Source organism: Nansenia antarctica (assembly GCF_963989245.1).
Source record: "Nansenia antarctica genome assembly, chromosome: 17".
NCBI classification, from domain to species: Eukaryota; Metazoa; Chordata; class Actinopteri; order Argentiniformes; family Microstomatidae; genus Nansenia; species Nansenia antarctica.
This window is the reverse complement of record NC_137687.1, coordinates 6595285-6620284: the sequence shown is the minus strand read 5'-3', so window position 1 is coordinate 6620284 and position 25000 is coordinate 6595285. Positions and strand designations below refer to the sequence as shown.

The 25000-nt window shown below is 43.3% G+C and overlaps 1 protein-coding gene across 1 annotated transcript in view; it reads left to right on the top strand.

Moving 5' to 3' along the window:
• Positions 1-7483: 7483 nt before the first annotated feature.
• Positions 7484-25000, top strand: part of LOC308172884 (chloride channel protein 2-like) — a gene marked incomplete at both ends in the record, with an annotated part of 96777 nt that continues 79260 nt past the window's right edge. Inside the window, one exon of the mRNA XM_080547840.1 lies at positions 7484-7537. Coding sequence (XP_080403966.1) covers positions 7484-7537 — 54 coding nt within the window. The remainder of the gene's footprint in view (positions 7538-25000) is intronic.

Genomic DNA, 25000 nt, shown 5'->3' with positions numbered 1-25000 from the left:
AATTTCTTTGGATGTTAGCCTATATTCAAAGAACGCTTCACCCCAAATGTCTGTAGAATGGTTGCTTGTTCTTATGTGTGTTGTCTTTTCAAGCAGGTAGGACTATTTTGCAGAGAGTTGTTGCAAATTCCACTGGCGTGCTCACCGTTTTATAAATCCGAATGTTGGTTTAGTTTAGTTTATTGTTTATTTCACAGGGACAGTGCATATTAAAATACATATGAGACACAAATGCAATATGCCGGAGTTAGCCAATAAGGCTAGTTTAAGTCCGTAGTCCCTGGCCAGATGTTCAGTTGGCACTTGGAAACCTAAAACAACAAAAACAATTAAAATCAACAAATCAAGTACTGGTTAGGTAGGCATAAAAGCAACACACAACAACAACAACAACAACAACAACAACACGCAACTTTGCCTATACGCAAAGCTTTATAAATGAGGCCCCCGGTACCAGTCCTCTACTGCTAAACCCGAGCCCGCTGGACTGTGGAACGGTCTATGTTAAGCATAGGCACAGCACCTCGGCATAACAGCTATCTTTTTTATGCTTGTTGTAAAGAAAAGGTCTATAAGGCATTGAAATGACATTAGTAGGTGTCATATGCCATCAGACATGGAAATATGTCAATATGCGCGACTGTCATGCACAAATCAGCCTGTAACGTTAGACACAGTACCTCAGCATATTACCGATTTTTTTGTTATGCTTGTTATAAAGAAAATGTCTATAATGCATTGAAATGACATTAAACTAAGATAATAAGATGGTTATTATAATTTTTCAACTCTTTATTAATAAGTAATTACAGAAAAAGTCAATGACATTTGTGGCACCCTTCCGCATTAACGAGAGCGAAATCAGATTTCTGTAGATGATTCGCAATGCATGCTGGGGGGTAGTGCCATGGCTCCGAATCAAACGTTCCCCCCCGAAATTCTCCAAACGAAGCCGTGGATAGCCCTCCCCCTTACCCCTAGCCCTCGATGACAAATTAATTGGGACACCACTACCCAAAACGTGAACGCGCAAAACGGAGCCGAAGGGGTGAAAACGGAGCCGTAGGGGTGAATTGCGATCGGGCCTTAGAGTAAGTGGTGACGCTCCACTCTGCTCAAGCTTCCTCCCTCTCCTCTGTTCTCGTTCTAATAGACCTGTCTAATAAACCTGCATTCAATGCAGTGAACCACCCGATCCTTCTCTCCACCCTCTCAGAACTGGGCATCTCTGGCTCTGCACTCTCCTGGGGCCTCATTAAAACGTTGCATACACACAAAAGAAGGCGTACGCCACTTTCTAATAAACTTGGCGGGATAATGTGCACTCCACTGACACTTTGACCCAATGCGTACGCACATAAGCTGGAGAAATGAGCAACTGCAACTCCGATGGCAGAAGGATGAAACTCAAGAAACGCTTTGAAATTGATACCATTGTGTAAAAATAAATAGAACTATTATCTCTCACATATCACATATGAAGAGTTACCTGGAGTGCACACAAAAAACATAGATTCTATATATGGTCAGACTAGTTAGAAGATTCTAGATATGGTCAGGCTGGTTAGAAGATTCTAGATATGGTCAGACTGGGTTAGAAGATTCTAGACTAAAGGCGTTACGTCCTGTTGCCCCAAGGCTGCTTTTGACATGTGGATGTGGTGGAAAAGACGACAGAACTCGAGCCTCTTAAGGCTTCAGATTACAGGCTTCAGTCAGCTGTGGGTTAGGTAAGTTTAGATGCTATCGGAAATCTTCCATTAGCCTCTCACAGAACGAAGGAAATCCAATTTAGTCGCTTCTGAGGAGATTTCTAGTTTTTCCTCATGGTTGCATGGGCTTCATGGGAGTGGTGAATAAACTCTTTCATGTGTATTCTTCTAGCCTTATGATTATTCGTGGGGTAGTCTTGTCTGGTGGTCTAGTGGATAGTGAGTTGGACTTGTGATCGGAAGGTTGTGAGTTCAAATCCCGCCTGAAACCACACCACTACTATTGTGCCCTTGAGTAAGGCACTTAGCCCTCAGTTACTCCAGGGGGAATGTCCCTGTAATTCGTAATTGTAAATCGCTTTGGTTTAAAAGCGTCTGCTAAATGGCAAAATTATTTTAATTATGATTCTCACACTCTGATTAGGAAAATGGATGAGCTTTTGTTTACATTACTCTCAGTTAGTTTGATAGAAGTTAGCAGAGGAACATTGGCAATTCTCAAGTAATAGTTGCTTGTATCCTATTCTCTTCCATGTCCTGCTATTTGCAGTGCTGAGTGACCACGGATGATGCCTACAAACCCGATGGAGGAGGGGAAAGTCTACGACCAGATCGCAGTAGTAGAGCACGTCTCTGGCTCCTGTGCCCTGCATGTGGATTGAATCCTGGGACATACTCCCTTACACACTACACTCAGTCTCCATTTCGGCAGCATCAACCTTCCAACACCAAGTATCGACGACTAACTTGATGATATGAAATGGCACACACATACGCAACCCACCCATACCCACGCACGCACACATACACACGCACTCTTCCAGGCACACACCCATGTACGCACTCTACCAGGCACACACACATACCCAACCCACCCATACCCACGCATGCACACATACACACGCACTCTTCCAGGCACACACCCATGTACGCACTCTACCAGGCACACACACATACCCAACCCACCCATACCCACGCACGCACACATACATACACACGCACTCTTCCAGGCCACACACTTGCCCATGCCAAACACACACTCACACACAGGTACACACACACTCTGTCTCTCAGCATCATAACAATGTCAACTTGGATGGAATCAAAAAGGAATCAAAGAGAACAAGCGCTGAGCACTATGTAATGTATACATGGAGATGCGATGGTGTGCAGCAATTAACAGCCTTCTTATGTCCTCAACGGCTCACGACTGTTACATTAGATCGAATTTTATGAACTGTGAGGTGCTGAGAAATGTATGATGTAGAATACATATTGTGTTGCAATAAACAACACATTCTACATTTACTGCAATAATTAACGCAGTAAATGTAGAACGATCATGCAGATCTCGCTAATTGTTCCTGGTGGGTCGCAGCCACCTGCTCTGTGAACTAGAAATTAGCACAGAACCATGAGGTGGTGTCTTCTTGACATATTTTAGATTAGATTCACATCACGCTAGAATGACCTCTGTCTGCCCCAGGCGGCAAAGCCATCGTCTCTGCACGGAAGAAGGTGCAGGGGGACACTGGGAGGGTACCGGGTAAAAACCTGGACACATCGTTTTAAGATTCACATAATGCTAGAATGACCTCTGCCTGATCCGAGATGCAAAAGTTAGTTCAACCCTGCAGAAGGTGCAGGGAGACACCAGGATGTTTTTTCTAGGTCACAGAGTTGCGTTGGTGTTGGATGTTTCTTTAGATTAGATTTAGATTAGATTACATTTTGTATTGTAACATTTCAATATCGTATTTAATGTTGTTTAACTTCAGACGGGGAGCTATATCAAAGTAGAGCCATCCAATTATGCCAAACCTAATGTATTACCGTTTTCATTCAACTATTAAAACAAAGTAAGTTTCCTGACTGAAATTAAATTGACGTAGGTTCAGGAAGGGTACTTTAAGGAGAAGGACAGCTGGCTGTCAGGTGATGGAAAGGCCGTCAGGTGCGGACAGCTGAATCCTTGTATGAAAGAATGCAAACACATCACATGTTCATGGGACTAGGCTTAAAAAGAGCCAAGTCATGCTGCACTCCACCATGTCTGAACAATGTTTCGCCACTGGCTAAGCAAGTTACATTTTGGTGGTCCCACCCATCCTAGCCTCAGCTTCCACCTGCAGGCTCTCTCTGTGTTTTACCTACCTACGGGGAGTTTGAAACGTTTACAGGCTCGCTGCCATAGACTTTTTTTTTTTTTTTTTGTGATCAAGATTTTTCTATTGCTTTTAACAACACCTAACAATGACAATACAGAAGAAAAAAAAGAAAAAAGAAAGAAAAGGGGTAGTGTAGCAGACAAGTCATAGCCAAATAGTAGAAATATAACACAATCCGAATTGGGGTAAATGGAAAATCAAATTACAGAGTAGTCAGGTTGGTCAAGTTCAATGAATAAGCCTTCCCCGCATCAACTGTACTGGGCCTCGCTTTGTTCAATCTGGCCGTTGTGCACTCAAGACTGACTATTGTGTTTAATGTTGTTTAACTTCAGGTGGGGAGCGAGCTATATCAGAGCGGAGCCATCCAATTTTGCCACGCCTAATGTATTACCGTTGTCATTAAACTATTAAAATAAGTGCCCTGACAGAACTGTGTAAAACAGAACAACTATTGTCAACCAATTTGTGGACGATAGCAGTGTTTTGCTTTAACATTCTGTGGCTGTGCTTTCCCCTCTTGGCCCAAAGCTGTACAGTATATCCTCACTCATTCTCTGAAGAAGAAAAAACAAACAGGTGACAGGAGCTCAAAGAACAGATCCATTCTCTGTATTAGGTTAGCTGATAGAACCATCCTGAATATGGACGTGACAATCTGTAGTTACAGTAGGTTTACAAGAAATAATGAGATGGAAGAAGACATGAGTAGGAATAAGATTTAAAGGTTTATTGCTGACCATATATAATCATTTTGAATATGCACATGTTCGCACATACCTACCCAGTTTAGTAAAACAAGTGCACGCATCCATGCATGCAAACACACACACGTTGTGAATTGGTATTAAAACACAGCAAGGTGCTTATTGCTGGTCATGACATAGCCACGCATCCATGCATGCAAACACACACACACACACACACACACACACACACACACACACACACGTTGTGAATTGGTATTAAAACACAGCAAGGTGCTTATTGCTGGTCATGACATAGCCATACTATCTATGTCTAATAATTATAAACACACTGAGGATTGATCCCTTGGTTAACCTTTGGAAGTACACTCCTAGAATCTCTTAAATCAAATCCTTCAAAGTGCAGTTAACTGCATTGACACAAAGCAGCGACATTCTAATCATTAACCACAGATTCTCTTGTGTGTGTGAGTGTCTCTGTGTGTGTGAGAGAGAGAGAGAGTGAGTGAGAAAGATGGAAATTCTGTATAAATAGGAGGGATGGTGACTGGGAATGGGACATCAATCACCTTAGTCACACTCATTCTTCATTCTTTCTCACCTAAGTATAACAACTTCAGTCAACCCATTTCTGGATGATAGCAGTGTTGTTTTGCTTTAACATTCTGTGGCTGTGCTTTCGCTCTTGGCCCAAAGCTGTACAATACTATCTATATCTATATCTATATCCTCACTCATTCTCTGAAGAAACCCCCCCAAAAAGGTTGACAGGAGCTCAAACAGATTGATTTTCTGTATTAGGTTAGTTGATTGATTGAATTATCCTAAATATGGGAAGTGACAAACTGTAGCTAGGTACCCAAGGAAAACAGAGCTGGAAGAAGTCATGATGGATTGGATTTAAAGGTACTCTTGAAACTTAAAGGACAGGTCATTTGTCATTTTCATTCGGTTGTCATTTCACCTTGAGATTTGTTTGTGGTGCTCTGTGGTGCTGCAAGTCACCTGAAAGGGCATTTTGTGAATTTCCACTTATGACTGATATTCTAGGACCTGGATGAAAAGGTTTCTTTATGTGTTCGTCATCATCAGTCAATCCATCCATTGTTGCAAAAGAAAATCAAACAACACTACAACAAACAACTCATCTACTTGTCAAATTCCTTTCATGACACATTATGTTTGGGTACATTGGGAAACAGTTTGATCTGATCACATGATCATTCACAACAGGTGTGTGTATGTAAACAAAAAAAGGTGGTGGATAAGCCTACATTGTTGAGTGGGAGAACTCAACAATATGGGTTTATCTGATCTTGACTAAAACTGAATCGTGTGTCCACGTTTCAGTTTACCCTGTTTGTTTTTCATTCTGTAAATGCTTCAATAGGCTATAAATGGTAACGGGTAATTTTTTTAATAGGGTGCCTTTTCCGTCCCCTGGACAAATGATGTTGTATTTTGTCTGAATTTGGACAAATACTAATTCCATTAGTTGTTTCATGTATGGTCAATTGTTATTTATTATGAATACAATGATATGGGCTTCTAAGTTTTTTTTTTTTTTTTACATTTTAAAAGCTTTGGTTAAAGATGTGAGCTTGACCACTATGTTTTTCAGCAAGTTAGATATGTCCTTTATATAATAGAACATTAAAATATAGGTAAATCAACCATTTATTTTTCACAAGTTATGAAGTCCAAATGGCACCCTATTAAAAAAATGACACTAAATGGACTGACTTATATAGCGCCTTATTCCAAAGCACTTTACAATGGCCTCTCATTCACCCATTCACACACCCATTCACACACCAATGGCAGCAAGCTACCATGCAAGGCACTGCACGCTCATTGTGAGCAATTTGGGGTTCAGTGTCTTGCCCAAGGACACCTTGACATGTGGCCAGCCGGGATTCGAACCACCAATCTGCCGACCTTGCGATCATTAGACGCCGGCTCCACCTCCTGCGCCACATCCGTCCACAATAATAGTGATATCACCTAAGCCATGCAATCCAATGACATGCCAATACCGGAAATCATCGGTATGCAACGATGCATCTGAAACAAAAGGTCATTTAAGTTTAGCAGAAGAGGAGAAACGAATGCATTACCAATAAGACCGACTACTTATTTATGTAATACGCGGGCTCAATCACAACAACTAGCTTACATAAAGACCCCCACACACAAACAATAGTTGCTTAAGAGACGATCACCAGAAACTCACCTGGCAAAATCATGCCTGCTTGCAATGCATAAAGCACAATTCGTTCGGGGAAACTTCAGAGAACTGACTATGGCTGTGTTCGGAATGGCATACTAGCATACTACTCATACTAGATATGACGTAGATTTTGAGTATGCAGTGCGTTCACACTGTAGATTATGTTAAAATTTATGCGAGTATGCGAGAAATGTATACTAGATTTTCGGTCGACTGGTATTGGCACACTTATTATGAATTTAGTAGGCAGTATGCAGTATATACTAATTGAGTATGCTAGTATGCAGTATGCTAGTATGCCATTTCGAACACACAGCCTGTACCATTGAGCAGAGAGGGGGGCGTGTGTGCGTCGCGCAACTCCAACCCATTACATTACAAGTCCCGCCTCAGTTTTAGATCCTGGAAGAGATTTGGGGATATATATATAATGAAGGAACTCTATTTAGCAGCATTTTGGACTGGACAGAGTTCTACTCGTGCACACCCACAGCTCTGCAAGTACAACACGTGATTTAAAGACCGGTGTCCTAATCACTGACTTACTAAACCAGAAAGAGTCGTTCTGATTCATTCCAAACCTGCAAAAGAATTCCTCCACACATCTCTCGCTGGCAATTGTGCCGGTAATTCTGCCGGTAGTAGCGCGAGCCACACGGTGCAGCCATGGCCGGGGACGGAGGGGCAGACCAGCGGGCGCTACAGTATGAACAAACTTTGGTAAGTTTAACTTGTTGCCACTTTTGCATTTCGCTCGTTACATAATGACAGAGCTATGCATGTTGTCCGGTAATCCCTGGCTGACACTGAGGTCTGCGATTGGTCAAAGTCTTGACATTACGTGACGTTAGAATGATAAGGTTCTATCTCCATTTTTGTCCAAATGTAGTTTTTTGACATAATCTGATCCATTAGGTGTTTATTAATGCCTGTGTGGTGTTATTTTTAAAATGTTGACATTTTTGAGTTAGTAATTCTTAAAATACAAAGGTTCCATCTCACAGAACATAATGGAATGTAAAAACTTTGACGCTCAATATCTCTGAACTGCCCTAAACGGAGATAGAACCTTATCATTCTAAGCTCACGATTAGGCTACACCTGGACCTGGGTTTTGCAGGACTCGATGTGTTTAGAAGTGGGAGTGCATGCATAGACTTCCAGGGTGTAATTAACACATACCAACACAGTCACGACTCACGACATGACTGGGGGGTTCACACAGTTTGCATTGATGTCACCCAAAATATGTTGTATTTAAATAGTGCACAAACTTGTTCAGTTTGTATCAGAAAGGTTAAGTCCTGTAGCAATGGCGCTATTGTCAAAACACATCTGGAATCAGACCCGAACAATGCCTGACTGTCTGCCTGCCTGTCTGTCTGTCTCTCCCCCTTGCTCCATCACACATCACGACCATAACCGCTCAATGAACAAACTGCATATATCATGGGAGTAGATCTATTCAATGCACATGAACAAACTGCATATCATGGGAGTAGATCTATTCAATGCACGACGAACTGTTCAAACACTAGTCAGTGGAGATCTTGTATGTGCCCAATGCAACAGTGCGCGTGGGTTGCATTATGTTCCAACTTTGGTGCCTTTAAGTATTTCATGGTGGTGGATTGAGAAAGGTTAAACACATTAGTCTGGAAATGCACAAATACGAGGTACAAACATACAGTATGCATAGCCTACTCCTATTACATAGTAGACTATATTGTTGGTATATTATTGTCATCAGGTCAGGTGCTTCCCACAAATTCACCTAGGGGAAGGTATGACATATTGAAAGTGCAATGCATTGACATTGAGCCGTTTCTCTCGTTGGGTTCATACCGTTGTGCTTGAGCGAGTGCATTGGTTTGAATAGGAAATCAAGACACGTCCTTTGCTGTGGTTGCATATGGAAACGAGCGTCCCCTGTTCTCCCTGCGGGTTGGCTCATAATATGCCCCATGGAAGTAAATGGCTAAATTGGACTGTGGACATCAGCGCTTCTTCTGCCATGGTTGATTAACCCTGTAGTGTAAACAAACACAAAGTCAGACAGCACGTCTTTAAATCTATATTGAGGAGATCCCAACACAATAGCGAGGAAGTTATACATTAGACACGTGTGCACCCACATAGACAAGCTAAACGTCTAGACCGGTAGGGCCTGTTTTTAGTTTACATCATTTCATGTAGCCTAATGCGATTCCACTTAACTTAGTCCCCCCCCCCTGACCTGACCCCTATCTATCTACCCTCCCTCCACCCCCACCCAGAGAGCTTTGGACTGTCTGGATATGAACACTTGAACACTTGATCTCTGCACTTTATATTTATATTAATTATGACTCTTGCACTATGATGTTGGTTTGCACTGTCTTGTCCTGTCTTGCACCTGTCCTGCTGTAAACCGTGCTCCACTGTCCCAAACCAAATTCCTAACATGTTTACATGTCATGGCAATAAAGTCTTCTGATTCTGATTCTGATTAGCTGTGTTGTTATGTGAGAGAGATTACACAACGCTCTGCCCGCTGGTTCAGTCTGAATGCTCTGACACCCGCGCGGGGTCTCGTGCTTCGCTTTCTGGCTTTCCAACAGCCTCGCGCGCCTTGCCTTGAATTTCCCTGACAAATACTCATGCATAAACACACACACACATACCCCCCTCCTCTCTCTGTCTTTTAACGTAGGACACTGTGACATGGCTCCTTTGTCCGACGTTGGCAGCAGTGGTCGTTGTGTGGGCATTTTGTCAGGAGCTGATTTGAAAGAGACTACTGTAGTTTTCAGAAATACTTAGTTCTTTAGTGCAGCACAAACCCACAGTCAGCTACAATATGTAGAACAATTCAGTTGTCCAAACATATTCCTACATTAGTTGTGTGTCATGCCCAGTTGTGTGTCATCATCACCCAGTAAGATATACAGTACCCTCCATAAGTAATGGGACATTGAAGCATCAAACCGTTACTATGAGGTTAAAGTAGCGATCCCCAGCTTTTATCTGTTCATATTGGTTTCACCATTTAGAAATTACATTTCTGACATTTTTATGCATAATCCTCCTATTTTAGGCAACCCAAATATAATGCAGATGTATTGACAGATGTTACTGGTTAGTCAGGTGTGTTCTATCAAGCAAAAGAAGACATAAGAGAGCTGTAAATGTTTAGTGATTCCAAGCTTTGTGTTTTACCTTCGGAGTCCGCTATTGGTGTCTGTCAACATGAGGAGCGAAGACGTGTCAATGAAACTCAAGGAAGCGTAGCCAAAATCTTTAGCCTTGCCAGAATCAACAGTTTGGAACATCAATAAAAGCAATTAGGCCTAAGCACAGGTGATCTGAACGGACTGGTAGGGCAAGGAAAACTTCTCCAATGGATGACCGAAGAATGAGAGACTAACATCCACAGAATAAGGGGCGGAATTGGGGCGGCTGTGGCTCAGGAGGTAGAGCCGCCGTCTAATGATCGCAAGGTTGGCAGATCGGCGGTTCGAACCCCGGCTGGCCACATGTCGAGGTGTCCTTGGGCAAGACACTGAACCCCAAATTGCTCCCAACGAGCGGGCTGGCACCTTGCATGGTAGCTTGCCGCCATTGGTGTGTGAATGTGTGTGAGAATGAGTGAACGAGAGGCCATTGTAAAGTGCTTTGGAAAAAGGCACTATATAAGTCAGTCCATTTACCGTTTAGAATATGTCACCAGTCCAGGCTTCCCTGCCAGGTGCAAACCCATGAGTTATCCTCAAAAACGATGGTCAGGTTACAGTTTGCTAAAAAAGTACATAAAAGGCCTGTAGAGGTCTAGATTAGAAAAACAGTATTGTGGATAAATAAGACAAATATGATCATGTACCAGAGTGATTGCAAGAGGAATGTTTGGATGAAAAAGGATACAGCATACTACTTCTCTGAAACATGGTTGAGGGCTGTTATGGTTTGGGCATGTGGCATTGGCCACTGGGTAGAACTGGGTAACTTTGATGACGTAACTTCTGACAGCAGCAGCAGAATGTATTCTGAAGTGTACAGAAATATCTTGTCTGTTTTGGGTACAAGGATATGCCTCCAAATTAATTGGATGGCTCTTTATTATACAATTATACAATGACTAAAACCACACTCCCGTAGCAACTATGGAGTTTTTTGGGGCCAAAAAGAAGTGGAAAGTTAATTTGGATGGACATTCATTTTGGTGCCCTAGAATATGTACTACAAAGTGTGACTTCTGAATGGTGTAACCAACATGTACAGAAATACCCTTTAAATAAAAGCTGTATATTTCAACCTCATAGTAAATGTTTGTATAGTCTGCATTTCGCACATGGCATTCTGCCACACTCGTTTTCACCCTCACCCCCTCTTTCTATCATCTTGTCTCATTGAATCCCAGGTGCTATCATTCTCTCTATCCTCTTGCAGCTTCTCACTTAGTCTACTCTCAATCTTAGTTTTTTCTTCTCTCTCTCTCTCTCTCTCCCTCTCTCTCTCTGTGTAATCTTCTCTCTTTCACAGTGTTTAGGATTCCTCACTCCACTAGGGTCTCTGAATGACCTTATTGGTTAGCTGGTTAGTGCAGGGCCTATATTGGGGCGGCTGTGGCGCAGGAGGTAGAGTCGCCGTCTAATGATCACAAGGTTGGCAGATCGGCGGTTCGAGCCCTGGCTGGCCACATGTCGAAGTGTCCTTGGGCAAGACACTGAACCCCAAAATTGCTCCCAGTGAGCGGGCCGGCGCCTTGCATGGCAGCTTGCCGCCATTGGTGTGTGAATGTGTGTGTGAATGGGTGAATGAGTGGCCGTTGTAAAGCGCTTTGGAGCAGCAAAAAAGGCGCTATATAAGTGCAGTCCATTTACCATTTACCATATTCATAGAGAAATAAGCGGAGGTCTAAATGTTCTGAGGCCTGATGATGGGACAAATGGAGCAATAAGGCAATATTCCCCCCAGGAGACAGGATGTCCCAGGGTGTGTCAGTGTTCCCCTCTCTCTTCCTCAGCAACTCAGTTTTCCTGAGGTGGGACACGGGGGGGCCTGGGGCTCCAGTCCTCCTAGGCCTGTTGTTGGAGCGCTGTTGTTACATTCTGCTCGTGTCATTACCTCTGCAACGCCGCCCTCATTCCCAGGAGTCTTTAGATATTGATTTTGGTGTTCTTTCTCTCCTAGATCCTTGAGTTTACTGTCTGGCAGGTTGTCACAGGACTCCTTTCTCCAGTTCCTGCTCGCTAAGTTTGATGGCTTGTTGTTATTGTAGCCTTCTGACTCGGAGGGTGGAGTGATGGGCCGTGTTATTGTGTGTGTGTGTCTCTGTGTGTCTGTGTGTCTGTGTGTCTGTGTGTCTGTGTGTGTGTCTGTGTGTCTGTGTGTGTGTATATAATGCGTGTTTCAGGCAATGGTGCGATGTCGGCAGAGGCTTAGACTCAATGTCACAGAGCTTATGATGTGGTCTTTATTGTTCGTCTTCTCGTGTGTGTGTGTGTGTTCGGGGAGGACATTGTTCAGTGGGTCAGATAAGGGCTATTAGAAGGGAGAGATAGGGCTGGGGTGATTACTCAGCCAGAGGACAATCTTGGGCCTTACAAGTGATTTGAGTTCATGTCTTTATGGGGGATATAGCCGTCACTGTTGACAGACTCTGTATCTAATCCTCTCTCTTTCTCTATCTCTTACTTTGTCTGTAGACGGGAGAAGGTCAGGATGACTTTAACACGACATGACTTGCTTTCAAAGTCAGGAAGACTTTTTACATGATATGACTTGCTTTATTATCAATCAAGCTTCAATCAATCAGACTTTATTTATATAGCCTAGCGCCTTTCGTGCAACCCCAAATTGAGTGTGCGGTGCCTTGCATGGTAGCTTGCTGCCATTGGTGTATGGGTGAATGAGAGGCCGTTGTAAAAAAGTGCAATAGGCCTACGAGGCCAAGAAAATATGAAAATGCAATTATAATACACAATACAATAAGAAATAAACAATACAATTAAAATACAGCAATACAGTCAAAATAAACGAAGAAAATGCTAATGAAAATACAGCAATACAATAAAAATAAACTAAAAAGCGTCAAAGCAAGAAAAATCATTCTGCATCAGATGTGTGTGGCCTCTTCAGGTGGCCCAGGCCGACCCTGACACACCCGTTAGTACGCCAATGCTTACGTTTACGTTATGCTTCTGTCATTTAGCAGATCCTTTTATCATTAGACAAAGACACCCAACAAGCCTTTTAAGCAACAATAATAGACCACGGAGAGTCATCATTTATAGAGTAGGAACACAACAAAGCAACACAACATAATGGCATATCAATTGGTGATGGGAAAAAAGTAAGAAAATAAAGAAATTGCAAAATCAGAGATTGTTATCAGTTGGCTACTCATCAGGATCCAGGGCAAGCTCCAATGAGACTCCCAGTCAGCCAGCCCAAGCGGATAATGTCCTGTCTGCGCTTACCCTCTGAATATTATATCAGATATAATATACAGTATATCATACAAATGCGAAGTGGCACATTTTGAATTTGGTAACCTCTTTCAATAAAAAACAAGAAGTCAAAGAGGCTAGTAAAGTAAAATAGAGTAACTAATAATCTTGCCTTCTAGACCTGATTTATTTTATTTTTTTACATTTCATACAATCTCTATATGAAAATATGTATGGCAGTCTCATATGCACATAAGGTGTGACGAGGTGAGGAATTCAGCGCAGCGGCAGCAGCAAGTTGTGACGTTAGAATTATAAGGTTCTATCTACATTTGTGTCAAATTTTTGTTTTTTACATAATCTGATCCATTAGGTTCATCATTAGGTTTATTAATGCCTGTGTGGTGTTATTTTAAAAATGTTGACATTTTTGAGTTAGTAATTCATAAAATCCAAAGATTCCATCTCACAAAACATAATGGAATGTAACAACTTTGACGCTCAATATCTCTGAACTACCCTAAACGGAGATAGAACCTTATAATTCTAAGCTCACGAACTACGTGATGGATTACCTTCACGCATCACCAATACAATCCATTCTTTTCAATCCGTTGAAAGTAGCCTAATCACAGCTCTTGGTAATCCGCTTGGTTTGCAAAAAAGGCAATACTGTTAGGCCTAGGTACAAAAATAAATTACGTTTTCGTAAGAAGTGTCTGTGGCGACAAAAAGTTTGTTAGTGAACTAAGTTTGTTAGCCTTGTAAACTTATGGAAAGTGGGTTATGATGATGAGGATGGTGTTATTGTGCCTGCTGGCCTGTTTACAATGAGTCAATGCTGGTTGTGTGTGTGGACATAATTATTACGATGACCCAAGGCTTTATGGCCACAGCTATAAGGAAGAAGGGAACAAAGTGTGGAAATCAAATGATTTGTGTGTGTGTGTGTGTGTGTGTGTGTGTGTGTGTGTGTGCGCGTGCGTGTGTGTGTGTGTGTGTATGTGTGTGTGTGTGTGTGTGTCTGGCTTTGAGACAAGGTAATTTGTAACAAAGTGTTATTTGCCCGCTGGTCTCTGTGCTGTGGTAATCTGGCTTTATCTAGCCGCCCGCTCATTTGATGTTGACTCCTATAGCAGTCACAGAATGTTCCTCCTCGTGTCTACACACTCCTCTGTCCTCCTTCTTTCAGTATCACTTCCTCATTCCTTGATGTTCAATCGGGTTGTTTTGTCCGTGGGGTCAAACGCTGATGGATCGTTGTATGTGTGTGTGTGTGTGTGTGTGTGTGTGTGTGTGTGTGTTTGTGTGCACTTTCTGGCAGGCATAAGGTGCTCAGAGTTGTTAATAGGGCTGTGGGGGGTCCAGATAACATCAAAAGCCAATAAAGGTTTACAAAAGGTGACCTCATTATTGAGTCTCCAATCCAATTCGGTTCCCTTTGTTTCTGCTGACCATGATGAATATCCTTTTGGCAATGTTGTCAAGAGTAGGGCACAAACACACAAAACTCTTGAAGAACAAAATAAACTGGCCTTTCAACGAGAAGACAAAAGGAAAAGTCAACTATTAGCAATGAGGTTGAATGTGACAAATACTTTTCAGACAAAAGGCCTGTTTGAGTTAGTTGAAATAAAACCAGGAATGAATGTGTTGGTATTTGGAGTGTCTTTGATCCACACGTAGAGTGCGAAGGTTGTGACACAATCAATTGGCGTGTGTGCGTGTGTGTGTGTGTGTGTGTGTGTGTGTGTGTGTTAGAGGGAGGGCGGGTTGGGTATGGGGAGGGGGATCTACATGGCAGTGTCTTAACACTCTACTACTCGCTGTGATTGGTTAACTTGTTCCATGTGAAAACGTCTAGCGTCAGACATACGTAACCCTTTGCGTGCCGGACCAGGGAATGTTCAGGCTTCTGTTCACACCGCGACCCGGTACATTACCGGGAATTATCCATGGTCTCGACCCGGGTAATTGCCTGGTCGAATGTCCCTGGTCAGTCGCGTTCACACATAAGCCGACACGGGAAATTGCATGGAATCTACTGGGAAGGCTTGTATGTGTGGAAGGGGTTTTAAGTTGCCTCCTTTCCTTTAGAACCACTGAATGGTCAATGAGCTTCTGTCACATCAGAGGTCTTGGAGGGAAGGTCAGGATGGAAGGATTGAAGCTGTAATTGCGAGCCAGCCTAGAGGTAGCCTTGTGTAGCCATACCCTCAAACCATGTTGTTCTCACCTTTGGCGGTCTGGACAATTTTAGAATAGCCTGGCTTGGATTGAACTGGACGGAGCGATGGGAGAAATATGCTCACAATTTGATTGGATGTTACATTTCAAGAACCCTCCCCTCCGTAGAATGTGTCGCTATGTGCGTCATCTTTTCCGACCAAGTCGGACTATTAGTCGGGAGTTTCCTATTCTAGCTCGCAACATTAAAGAAAATGTCACTTTTTTCTACCTGTTTGTAGTTCTACTTTCTGCAGGATTTCCCCAGATGTTCCACCATAGGAAAGCTTGGTCTCAACTAGGTTAGCTCAGAGCTGGTGATTATTGGTGAGGTCAGTCAGTGAAGCATCTTCCAGGGATATTATAAACTCACCATTTCACTCCCAGTTAAATCCATCTCCTAGGCCTACCTCTTCAATAAAGGCAACTTTTCTAAGTGCCAAAGGTTTGTGCTGAGTAGATAGTAGATCTCCTCTATTAAAAGCCCATGGGAGGAGCTGTGCCTCAGGTGTAGGTAGATAGTAGGGGTTCTATATTGATCGTGTAATGCGTATATGGGCTACCAGCTGTCATGGGCTAAAGTGCACTTTTACTTTTATTTCTTCCTCTCCTATACCGGTAGTCAAGGCTAAGAGGCAAAGAGGCACTGTTACGTTTGTAATGTAAAGTTGAGCCTATACTAGCGTTAGTCTGTGCTACTTTTAATGTAGGCCTATTATTTGCAAAATGATCAGTTTTGAAAGTCTATCAGCGTTTTCACGTCTAGCTTCAGACATGTAACCCTTTGCGTGCCGGACCAGGGAAGGTTCATGCCTCTCTTCACACATACGGCGACCCGGTACATTACCGGGAATTATACATGGTCTCGACCTGGGTAATTGCCTGGTCGAATTTCCCTGGTCAGTCGCGTTCACACATAAGCCGACACGGGAAATTGCATGGAATCTACTGGGAAGGCTTGTTTGTGTGGAAGGGGTTTTAAGTTGCCTCCTTTCCTTTAACACACACACACTCCATGGCTGTCTTTGTGAATGTCGGCACACATCTAAAAATCGATTAATCGTTCATACCACCCACCGATTAATCGACCTTGAAAATGTTGAGTTATCCCCTAAGGCATAGTGCTTCCTCTGCACCTGGGGAAGTGGGCATTCAGGTCAGGACCCGTGGTGGACGTGGAGATGATTAACACTAGAACAGCCATGAGGGGTCATTTGACCCCTGTGAGTACAGCAAAAGGTTATATCTTTGCACTCGATCAAATTTCAGGACCCTCCTTTCATGACTTTTCCTAGATATGTGCGTTCTATCACCCAGTATCCTTACATTTTCTAAATCACATCAGGATAGTTAGCTAGTATGAAGCTATTTTGCAGTTTTTCTGTGTAGGAAGCAGGCTAATTTACAAGCGGCCAACTAGTGGTCGTTGTGTGTAAATAGCAGCTTGAGCATTGTAAAGAGGGCAGCTCTTTTAGTAGGTAAAAAAGGCACGGCTGTTCTGGTGTTAAGTGGTTAAGATGACTGTGTGATGCACCAGGTAGAGGTTGGTGTGAACACTGTGTTGGCCCGATCCGTTTGGGGAAATCCAGATTTCTTGTGTCTTAAGTTGGACATATTTTTGGGGGATTCTTTTGTGTGTTATGTATTATCATTTGTCACCGTGTGAGCAAACGTTATCCACTTTGGGCTGGCTGACTGGGAGTCTCATTGGAGCTTGCCCTGGATCCTGATGAGTACCGGTAGCCAACTGATAGAAATCTCTGATTGCAATTTCTTTTCTTTTTTTCTCTTTTTTTTTTGATCACCAATTGATATGCCGTTATGTTGTGTTGCTTTGTTGTGTTCCTTCCTACTCTATAAATGATGCCTCTTATGATGAAGTGGTGCTGATGCTATCCCTGGTCTATTATTGTTGCTTAAGAGGTTTGTTGGGTGTCTTTGTCGAACTGTTTACAGGTCTGTGTGTATTTCTACCTCCTCTGTATTTGTTGTTAGTGAGACTCAGGTCACACACACACACACACACACACACACACACGCACACACACATAGGCGATGCAAAAATAAGCTTGTGTGGGTGGATGCAGAAATAAACTCATGTGGAGGTTTGTCACTTTTCGAGAGGGCATAGTGGGAAGATGGCCCTTCCTGTTCTTGTCCCGGTGACACTAGGGTGACGAAGCTTCTGTTGTCCATCTCTAGACCCCGGTTCAGAGTGTCATTAAGACACACACACACACACACACACACACACACACACACCATCATCATTATATTTAGAATTTCTGTTGTGGTGTCATGCTCAACAATTAATCACATGTGGAGTGGTTTATAGTGTGATTGATTGGTCAGTGTTGTTTGAGTTGATCCGGGTCATGTTACCATGGCCTGGTGTTGGCGTGTTCTGATGATAAACATGGCAGTTTTATGCTGGAAACACAGATGTCTGAATTGTCATTAGAGAAGTGCAAATGAAACACATTCACACTTGGGTTGGACGGTTTCCGTATAGCGTTAAACCGCGATCAAAACTGCTGTTTTTTGGTTAACCGGATTCAAAATGACATTGTTATAGGGTGTGACGGAGCCGCCAATTTAAAAATATGGAGCCCTTACTACAATACATTCATGTCACACACCGGAATCACAGTCGCAACACGAGGCTATTTCATGGTCTCACAAATATACGTGGAAAGGCACACTTTAGTAGTAGAACTCCGGTAGAGAGAGATGTTTGAAAAAAGATAAAACAATATTTGGAAATCGTCACAAAACTAGTTGGAGAGAACAAAGAATATAAGTTTTAATCAGAGTTTAATCAGAGTTGTCCGTAAAACCGTCCAACCCTAATGCACACACAGACACACACACAGACACACACACACACACACACACACACACACACACACACACACACACACACACACACACACACATGCACAAGCTAAGATCATAAATAGTTTTCTCTCCTCTGGTGTGACTGCTGAGAACACATGAGCCTTTTCTCAAGGTGTTTTCAGTAGGATGCAAGTGGAGGATGCGAGGAGTCATGTTAGACGTACCATTTAGACGTAGTAAGTTTGGGCAAACAGTCTTCTCAGTCAGAGCCATCCATTACTGGAATACCCTAGTATTCCTAGACGTGCAATAGCTTTCTAACTTTTAAACCTAAACTTAAGGGGTGGCTTAAACTAAACCACATTTGTGATCATGAGTAATCATACTCATTTCAAGCACTCCTCGTAAACACTGTTTTTAATTATATTCGTCACAATGACACTACACCATTCATTTTGTAATAGCCTGCTCAGGGACTACAGATGGAAATTAGCTCATGAGCTAACTCTGGCGCATTTACATTGATGTGGAAACTGATTTGTTGATTAATGTGCACTGTCCCTGGTAAATAAATAAATTAAATAAATTAAATTAAATAATGTTCCTAGCAATTAAGAAAAGGCGGACGAGACATCATATTCTCTCAGACACATCTGCTCTGCTGATCTTTTAAATGGGCTTTATGACATTGGGCTTCAACAGCCCAGCTCCACCTGCAGTACTGCCCCTAACCACACATACAGTCCCAGATATGTCTTTATAGGCTACCCCTTAGATTAAGATTAAGGTCAGTGTCATCTGATCCAAGATGTGTCAAAGCAACTTTACATTTACATTTTACATTTTTGGCATTTAGCAGACGCCTTATTCCAAAGCGACTTACAATCAATACATTTGAATACTAAGCAAGTGAATCATCAATCCACCAGTCGAAGCAGGAAGTGTAATTCAGCTCAGGCCCGGGGACATTGATTTTTTTTGGGGGGGGGGAGAAACTGAGAAACAGTACAAGGGGGGCAATAGAAGTTTTTAGGGACACAGTAGAGGGGAAAGCGGGTGTCTTCAGGAGACGCAGTGCTGAGGGGCAGAAGATGTCTCAGGAGGAGCAGTTTCTAATCTGGTCCAGTCCAGAGTTGTCCAAGCAGTGGCACACTGCACTGTAAAGGTGTTGTGGGGTGCTGCTGTGTGTTAGAACGGACGGGTTTGGGTTTGAAGTCCAGGTGGCTGTGTTGTGTTGAGTGTTAAGTGGATCAGTTGGTTTGGGTTTGAAGTCCAGATGGCTGTGTTGAGTGTTAAGTGGATCAGTTGGTTTGGGTTTGAAGTCCAGATGGCTGTGTTGAGTGTTAAGTGGATCAGTTGGTTTGGGTTTGAAGTCCAGATGGCCAATGGATGTTGAGTGTAAAGTGGATCAGTTGCAAACAGAGCAGAGCGGGCTGAATAGATAGGCTGTGTAATCTGATGTGACGTGTGGGGGAAAAGAGAGATTAAGTTCGAGTGTTTGGCTGTTGAGTTTTAGGGGCCCAACAGCTCTGATTTAGAGACTTGCGCGTGAACGAACAAACAAATGTGCACACACACACACGCATCACACAACATACACAACACACAACACACACACACACACACACACACACACACAAACACACACACACACATTCCTTTTTCTTGAATGTTCTTTCAATAAACAAAGAGCTTTTACTTTAAATGTGTGTGTGTGTGTGTGTGTGTGTGTGTGTGTGTGTGTGTGTGTGTGCGTGTGTGTGTGTGTGTGTGTGTGTGTGTGCGCGTGCGCGTGTGTGTAAGGGCTTTCACACCGGCAGTTCCGAACGCCGGTTCGCGTTCGCGTTCGGAAACCTCCGAACAATGGCGCTGTCTGGCGAACGAGCCCGCGTGTGTGTGTGTGCATGCTAGGGCATGTGTGTGTCCAACTAAAACGAATCTTGGTCATCTGTCTGCGTCTGTTTTTTAGGTTAGCCTTAATTTTTACACTCTTTGCATTCTTACCACTTTGCTTACAGTAACTGCACCAACAATAAACTCACTGGCTAGCTAACCGCCTGGCTTGCATTACAGTTTAGCTAAAGGCAAGAAAATACTAAATATGTTTAGTTGTCCAAGCTTCTGAAAACTAAAATCTTTCTTTTGACATGATTTGTTAAGATTAAAGGCCCAGGCCAGCCAGTTTCGCTTCCTGGATTTTTCTTGAAGAAATTGCGGAAGAGCAGAAGCAGTGGTGACGTGACGTTAGTCATTCACAAAGCTATCTGGGAAAGTAACACCAGATAATATTATATTATAGGAGCAATTCTCAATAAAATGTGTGTATCTGTGTCTGTGTCTGTGTCTGTGTCTGTGTCTGTGTCTGTGTGTGTGTGTGTGTGTGTGTGTGTGTGTGTGTGTGACCTACTGAGGTGGAGAGTGTCAGAGAGTAGTTAGTCTAAATTATTAGGTCTCACACACACACACACACACACACACACATACACACTGAGTCAGCAAAACCAACTTGGCTGGCAGTCTGTCTCTTTCTCTGTGAGAAGCCCTCCCATCCTTTCTCTCCACAAGAGGTTCTTAGGCCAGGTATTCTGGCTCACACAGTTTAATATAGATTAGCTGTTGCCAGCTGTAGATTTGACCATCCATAGAGGGGTCATTAGAACTGGCTGGGCCCCATTCAGTCAACATGTAACTCTGTTTGATATGTGTCTTAGGCCCAATCCCATTTGTAATTTTTACCCCTACCCCTCATTTTGGAGTGCCACTCACTTTTCGCCTTGTCCCTCGGAACAGAGTTACAAGACTTGAAATCTTCCCCTATGAAATCGGACAACCCTTCAAGACCCTGATACGTCCTCAGTAGTGTCATAGAAAAAACATGGACGCTCGCGATTCGTTCACAACTCGGAGCGAAGTTTCACGCTATCGGTCAATCAAACAAAATAATCATCAAATAAAAAGTAAGAAAAAATGCTTCATTACCTGGCCAGTTCATGACAGAATAGTGGTGCTCTCTAGCCACCCGTGCTCCTACCCTGCCAGTCTGCAGTGACGTTAGAGGAGCGGTAACAGGAAGTTGTGAACGAATCGTGAGTGTCCATGCTTTTCTATGATACTACTGATGACGTATCAGGGTCTTGAAGGGTTATCCCTATTTCATAGGGGAAGATTCTCTACCACTACCCCTTGTAACTCTGTTTTCCGAGGGGCCGAAAAGCATAGGGATGGGGGTAAAACGAGAAATGGAATTGGACCTCAGTGTGTGTGGATGTAGCCCGATGACTTTGCACAAACATTTGGACGTAAGACGAGGTCCTCCTTTTACAAATCGTGAGGTTAGAATTATAAGGTTCTATCTCCATTTTTGTCAAAATTGACAAATGTGATCCATTAGGTGTTTATTAATGCCTGTGTGGTGTTATTTTTAAAATGTTGACATTTTTGAGTTAGTAATTCATAAAATACAAAGGTTCCATCCCACAAAACATAATGGAATGTAAAAACTTTGACGCTCAATATCTCTGATTTTTCTGCCCTAAACGGAGATAGAACCTTATCATTCTAAGCTCACGAAATGCATATGATTTTTCATTTGTGACTCTGGGGCTAGTTGCTAGTTTCAAGTTTCAAGTTTATTTGTTACGTCACATGACACAGAGTAAAATAGGCTTAGGCTTCGGATCCTGACATTGAATTATCGCATCAAGTATAACTCAAGGTAAAAGTGTCAGTAGTACAGGACATAAGAGACAAAAAATAATTGGCATAGTACAAGATAAGGTGGCAATAGTGCAATAGACAAGACAGTAATGGTCTCTCTCTAATGGTGCCGTTAGTGATAATAGAGTTCACAGTGGTAAGGTGGCTCGAGCTTAGGGTTGCTGTAGTGTAGTCCATGCATAAGGGATGAGCGAAGGGAAGATAGTCAATTGACTACAGTGGGCTTGTTCAAGAGCCTGATCGCCTGGGGGGAAGTAGCTGTTTTTAGTCTTAGTCTTGGCCCTAAGGCTCCGGAAGAGGCCTCGTCTTTTGGATGCCTTCGACTCGATACAGGCTTTGATGATCCTCCGGGCTTTGCTGACACACTGTTTGTGGTATACATCCTGGATGGAGGGAAGCTTACATCCGGTGATGCGCTCGGGCCATCCGTGCCACCCTCTGTAGCGCTTTGGGGGTAGCATCTGTTTTGGAGGCAAACAGATATGTTTTTATTGGTAAGGTATAAAACTTTTTTTAACATCATTATCTTTGTCAGTTGATCCGATCAAGTGAAGTGGAATCTCACTATCCTTTCCCCTGTGGACCTTTTTTTGTTTGTTTTCTACTGGTATAATCTTTTCACACGTCGAACATTCCACTCCTTGGAGAATGGACTGTGGCTTTAAACGCTGCCTCTCTCAGACCACAACATACAAAGACTCACACTCTTTCTCTCTCTCTCTCTCTCTCCCTCCCTCCCTCTCTCCCTCTCCCTGACACACACACACACAGCCCGAGGCCTGCCCACACAGTCCTAGTTACAGTGAAAAGTGTGTGACTGGAGTGTTAACATGCCTACTCTGGATCTAAACCAATACTTCCCCAATCAATCACGGATTGGCCCCCATCTCTCCCCCCTCTCTCCCCCCACTTGTCCTAGCTCCTCACCCCTAACCGTCAGGCCTCCCTCACTCCTCTCTCTATGTCCCCTCCTGTGTCCCCCCTCTCCTCCCCCCCCCCAGGCGTGTGTGGGCCCGTGGTATGCCTTGGTTACTGCCTCTGGCCTGTGTGCTATGAAGCCGCTGCTTGTAAGGAGGGTTTTGTGCTGGGGACTCTATACACAGGCCACTAGGCACTGGACTTGGAGTGTCTGCTTGGTCTCCCCATACTGCTGGTGTGTAAATGCAGCATCAGACCCAAGGAGGGGCTGGATAGGGACCGAATGATCATTAGGATGATGACCATTCGTGAGCTTAGAATGATAAGGTTCTATCTCCGTTTAGGGCAGTTCAGAGATATTGAGCGTCAACGTTTTTACATTCCATTATGTTTTGTGAGATGGAACCTTTGTACTTTATGAATGACCAACTCAGAAATGTCAACATTTTAAAAAATAACACCACACAGGCATTAATAAACACCTAATGGATCAGATTATGTAAAAAACTCAATTTTGACAAAAATGGACATAGAAACGTCACGCATTGTGTTGACAGTGACTCTGTCAACTCTTGACAAACACATAGACCCAGGGGGGCACAGAATGGGCAGATGTAGGCCAGGTGAAGCAGGCGGCCCTCTCTGTAGCCTCCAGTGTTTTTGTTGTTCTAACAGTGTTATCTCGTACAGATCTGTTCAGACTCACTGTCGCTAACTGATGGCACCATTAGAGTGATAATATCACCCTCTGTGTGAGGGGAGGTGAGGTCATACCCCCTGGCATGGCCTGGCATAGAGAGGCAGGCAGGCAGGCTTGGCATTGAACTGGAGTTGCGGTCACACACCATTCACCCAGTCCTAGCCTGTGCCAAGTTACCCTACGTAGTACAGTATATCCTGCTATGATACCCTCGTCATTCTGGATCTCTATTCCTGTCCAAACCTCCCTCCCCCCTCCCCCCTCCCTCCTCCCTCCTCCCTCAAAATTATTCAACCTCCGTTGCACATTAGGTTTATTGGCCTAATAAATATTCAATTTCTCAGCTGTTTACAATAAAGAAATTACACAAGAACTGGTTAAGTAGTTAAATGAAACTAATATTACAAGGGTTTTTAATCCAAATTCAACACAAAATGCTACTTTGAATGACTACTGCAGTCTCAGAATGATTCAAGCCCTTCATGACAAGCATCTTCAGTACTTAGTAGAGCACCCTTCTGCTGTTATGACCTGCTGCAAACGTGATGCATAGCCAGACACCGGCTTCTGACAGCGTGCCTAATGAATCTTAGCCCATTCCTCACGGGCAATGGCTTCCAGTTCAGTAATATTCTTGGGTTTGCGTCTTGCAACCAACCGCCTTCTTCAAAGAGACCAGAGATGTCCGATGTTCAAGTCAGGCCACTGAGATGGAATCTCTAGAATCTTCCATTTCTTCTTCTGACTGGTGGACTTATGCTTGGGATCATTGTCCTGTTGGAAGGTCCAATGCTTCAGCTTCCTCACAGATGGCATGCCGTTTTTTGTAATCTAAGATTTCCTGATACTTGACTGAATCCATCATCGTGCCCTCCACACGCTGGAGGTGTCTAGTGCCAGAGGCAGCGAAGCAGCCCCAGAGCATCACTGAGCCACCGCCATGCTTCACTGTAGGCAGCAGGGTGTTCTTTTCAGCATAATATGGTTCATTCTTCTTCTTCCTCCAGACTGATCCATAGGCCCGAAAAGTTCCAATTTTGAGTCCTCGCTCCACAGAACAGAATTCCAAAGCGTCTGTGGCTTATTTATATGGTTAGGGTTAACCCTAACCCTTGAGCATACTGAAGCCAACTTTTCTTGTGCTTTTGGGGTCAGTAGTGGTGTACATCTATGGCTTATTCATATGGTTTTGAGCATACTGAAGCCAACTTTTCTTGTGCTTTTGGGGTCAGTAGTGGTGTACATCTGGGAGTCCAGGCATGGAGCCCTTCAGTGCGTAGTATGGAGCCCTTCAGTGCGTAGTATGCGCCTTTCTGTGCAAACTGAAACCTCAGTGCCTGCTGCCACCAAGTCTTG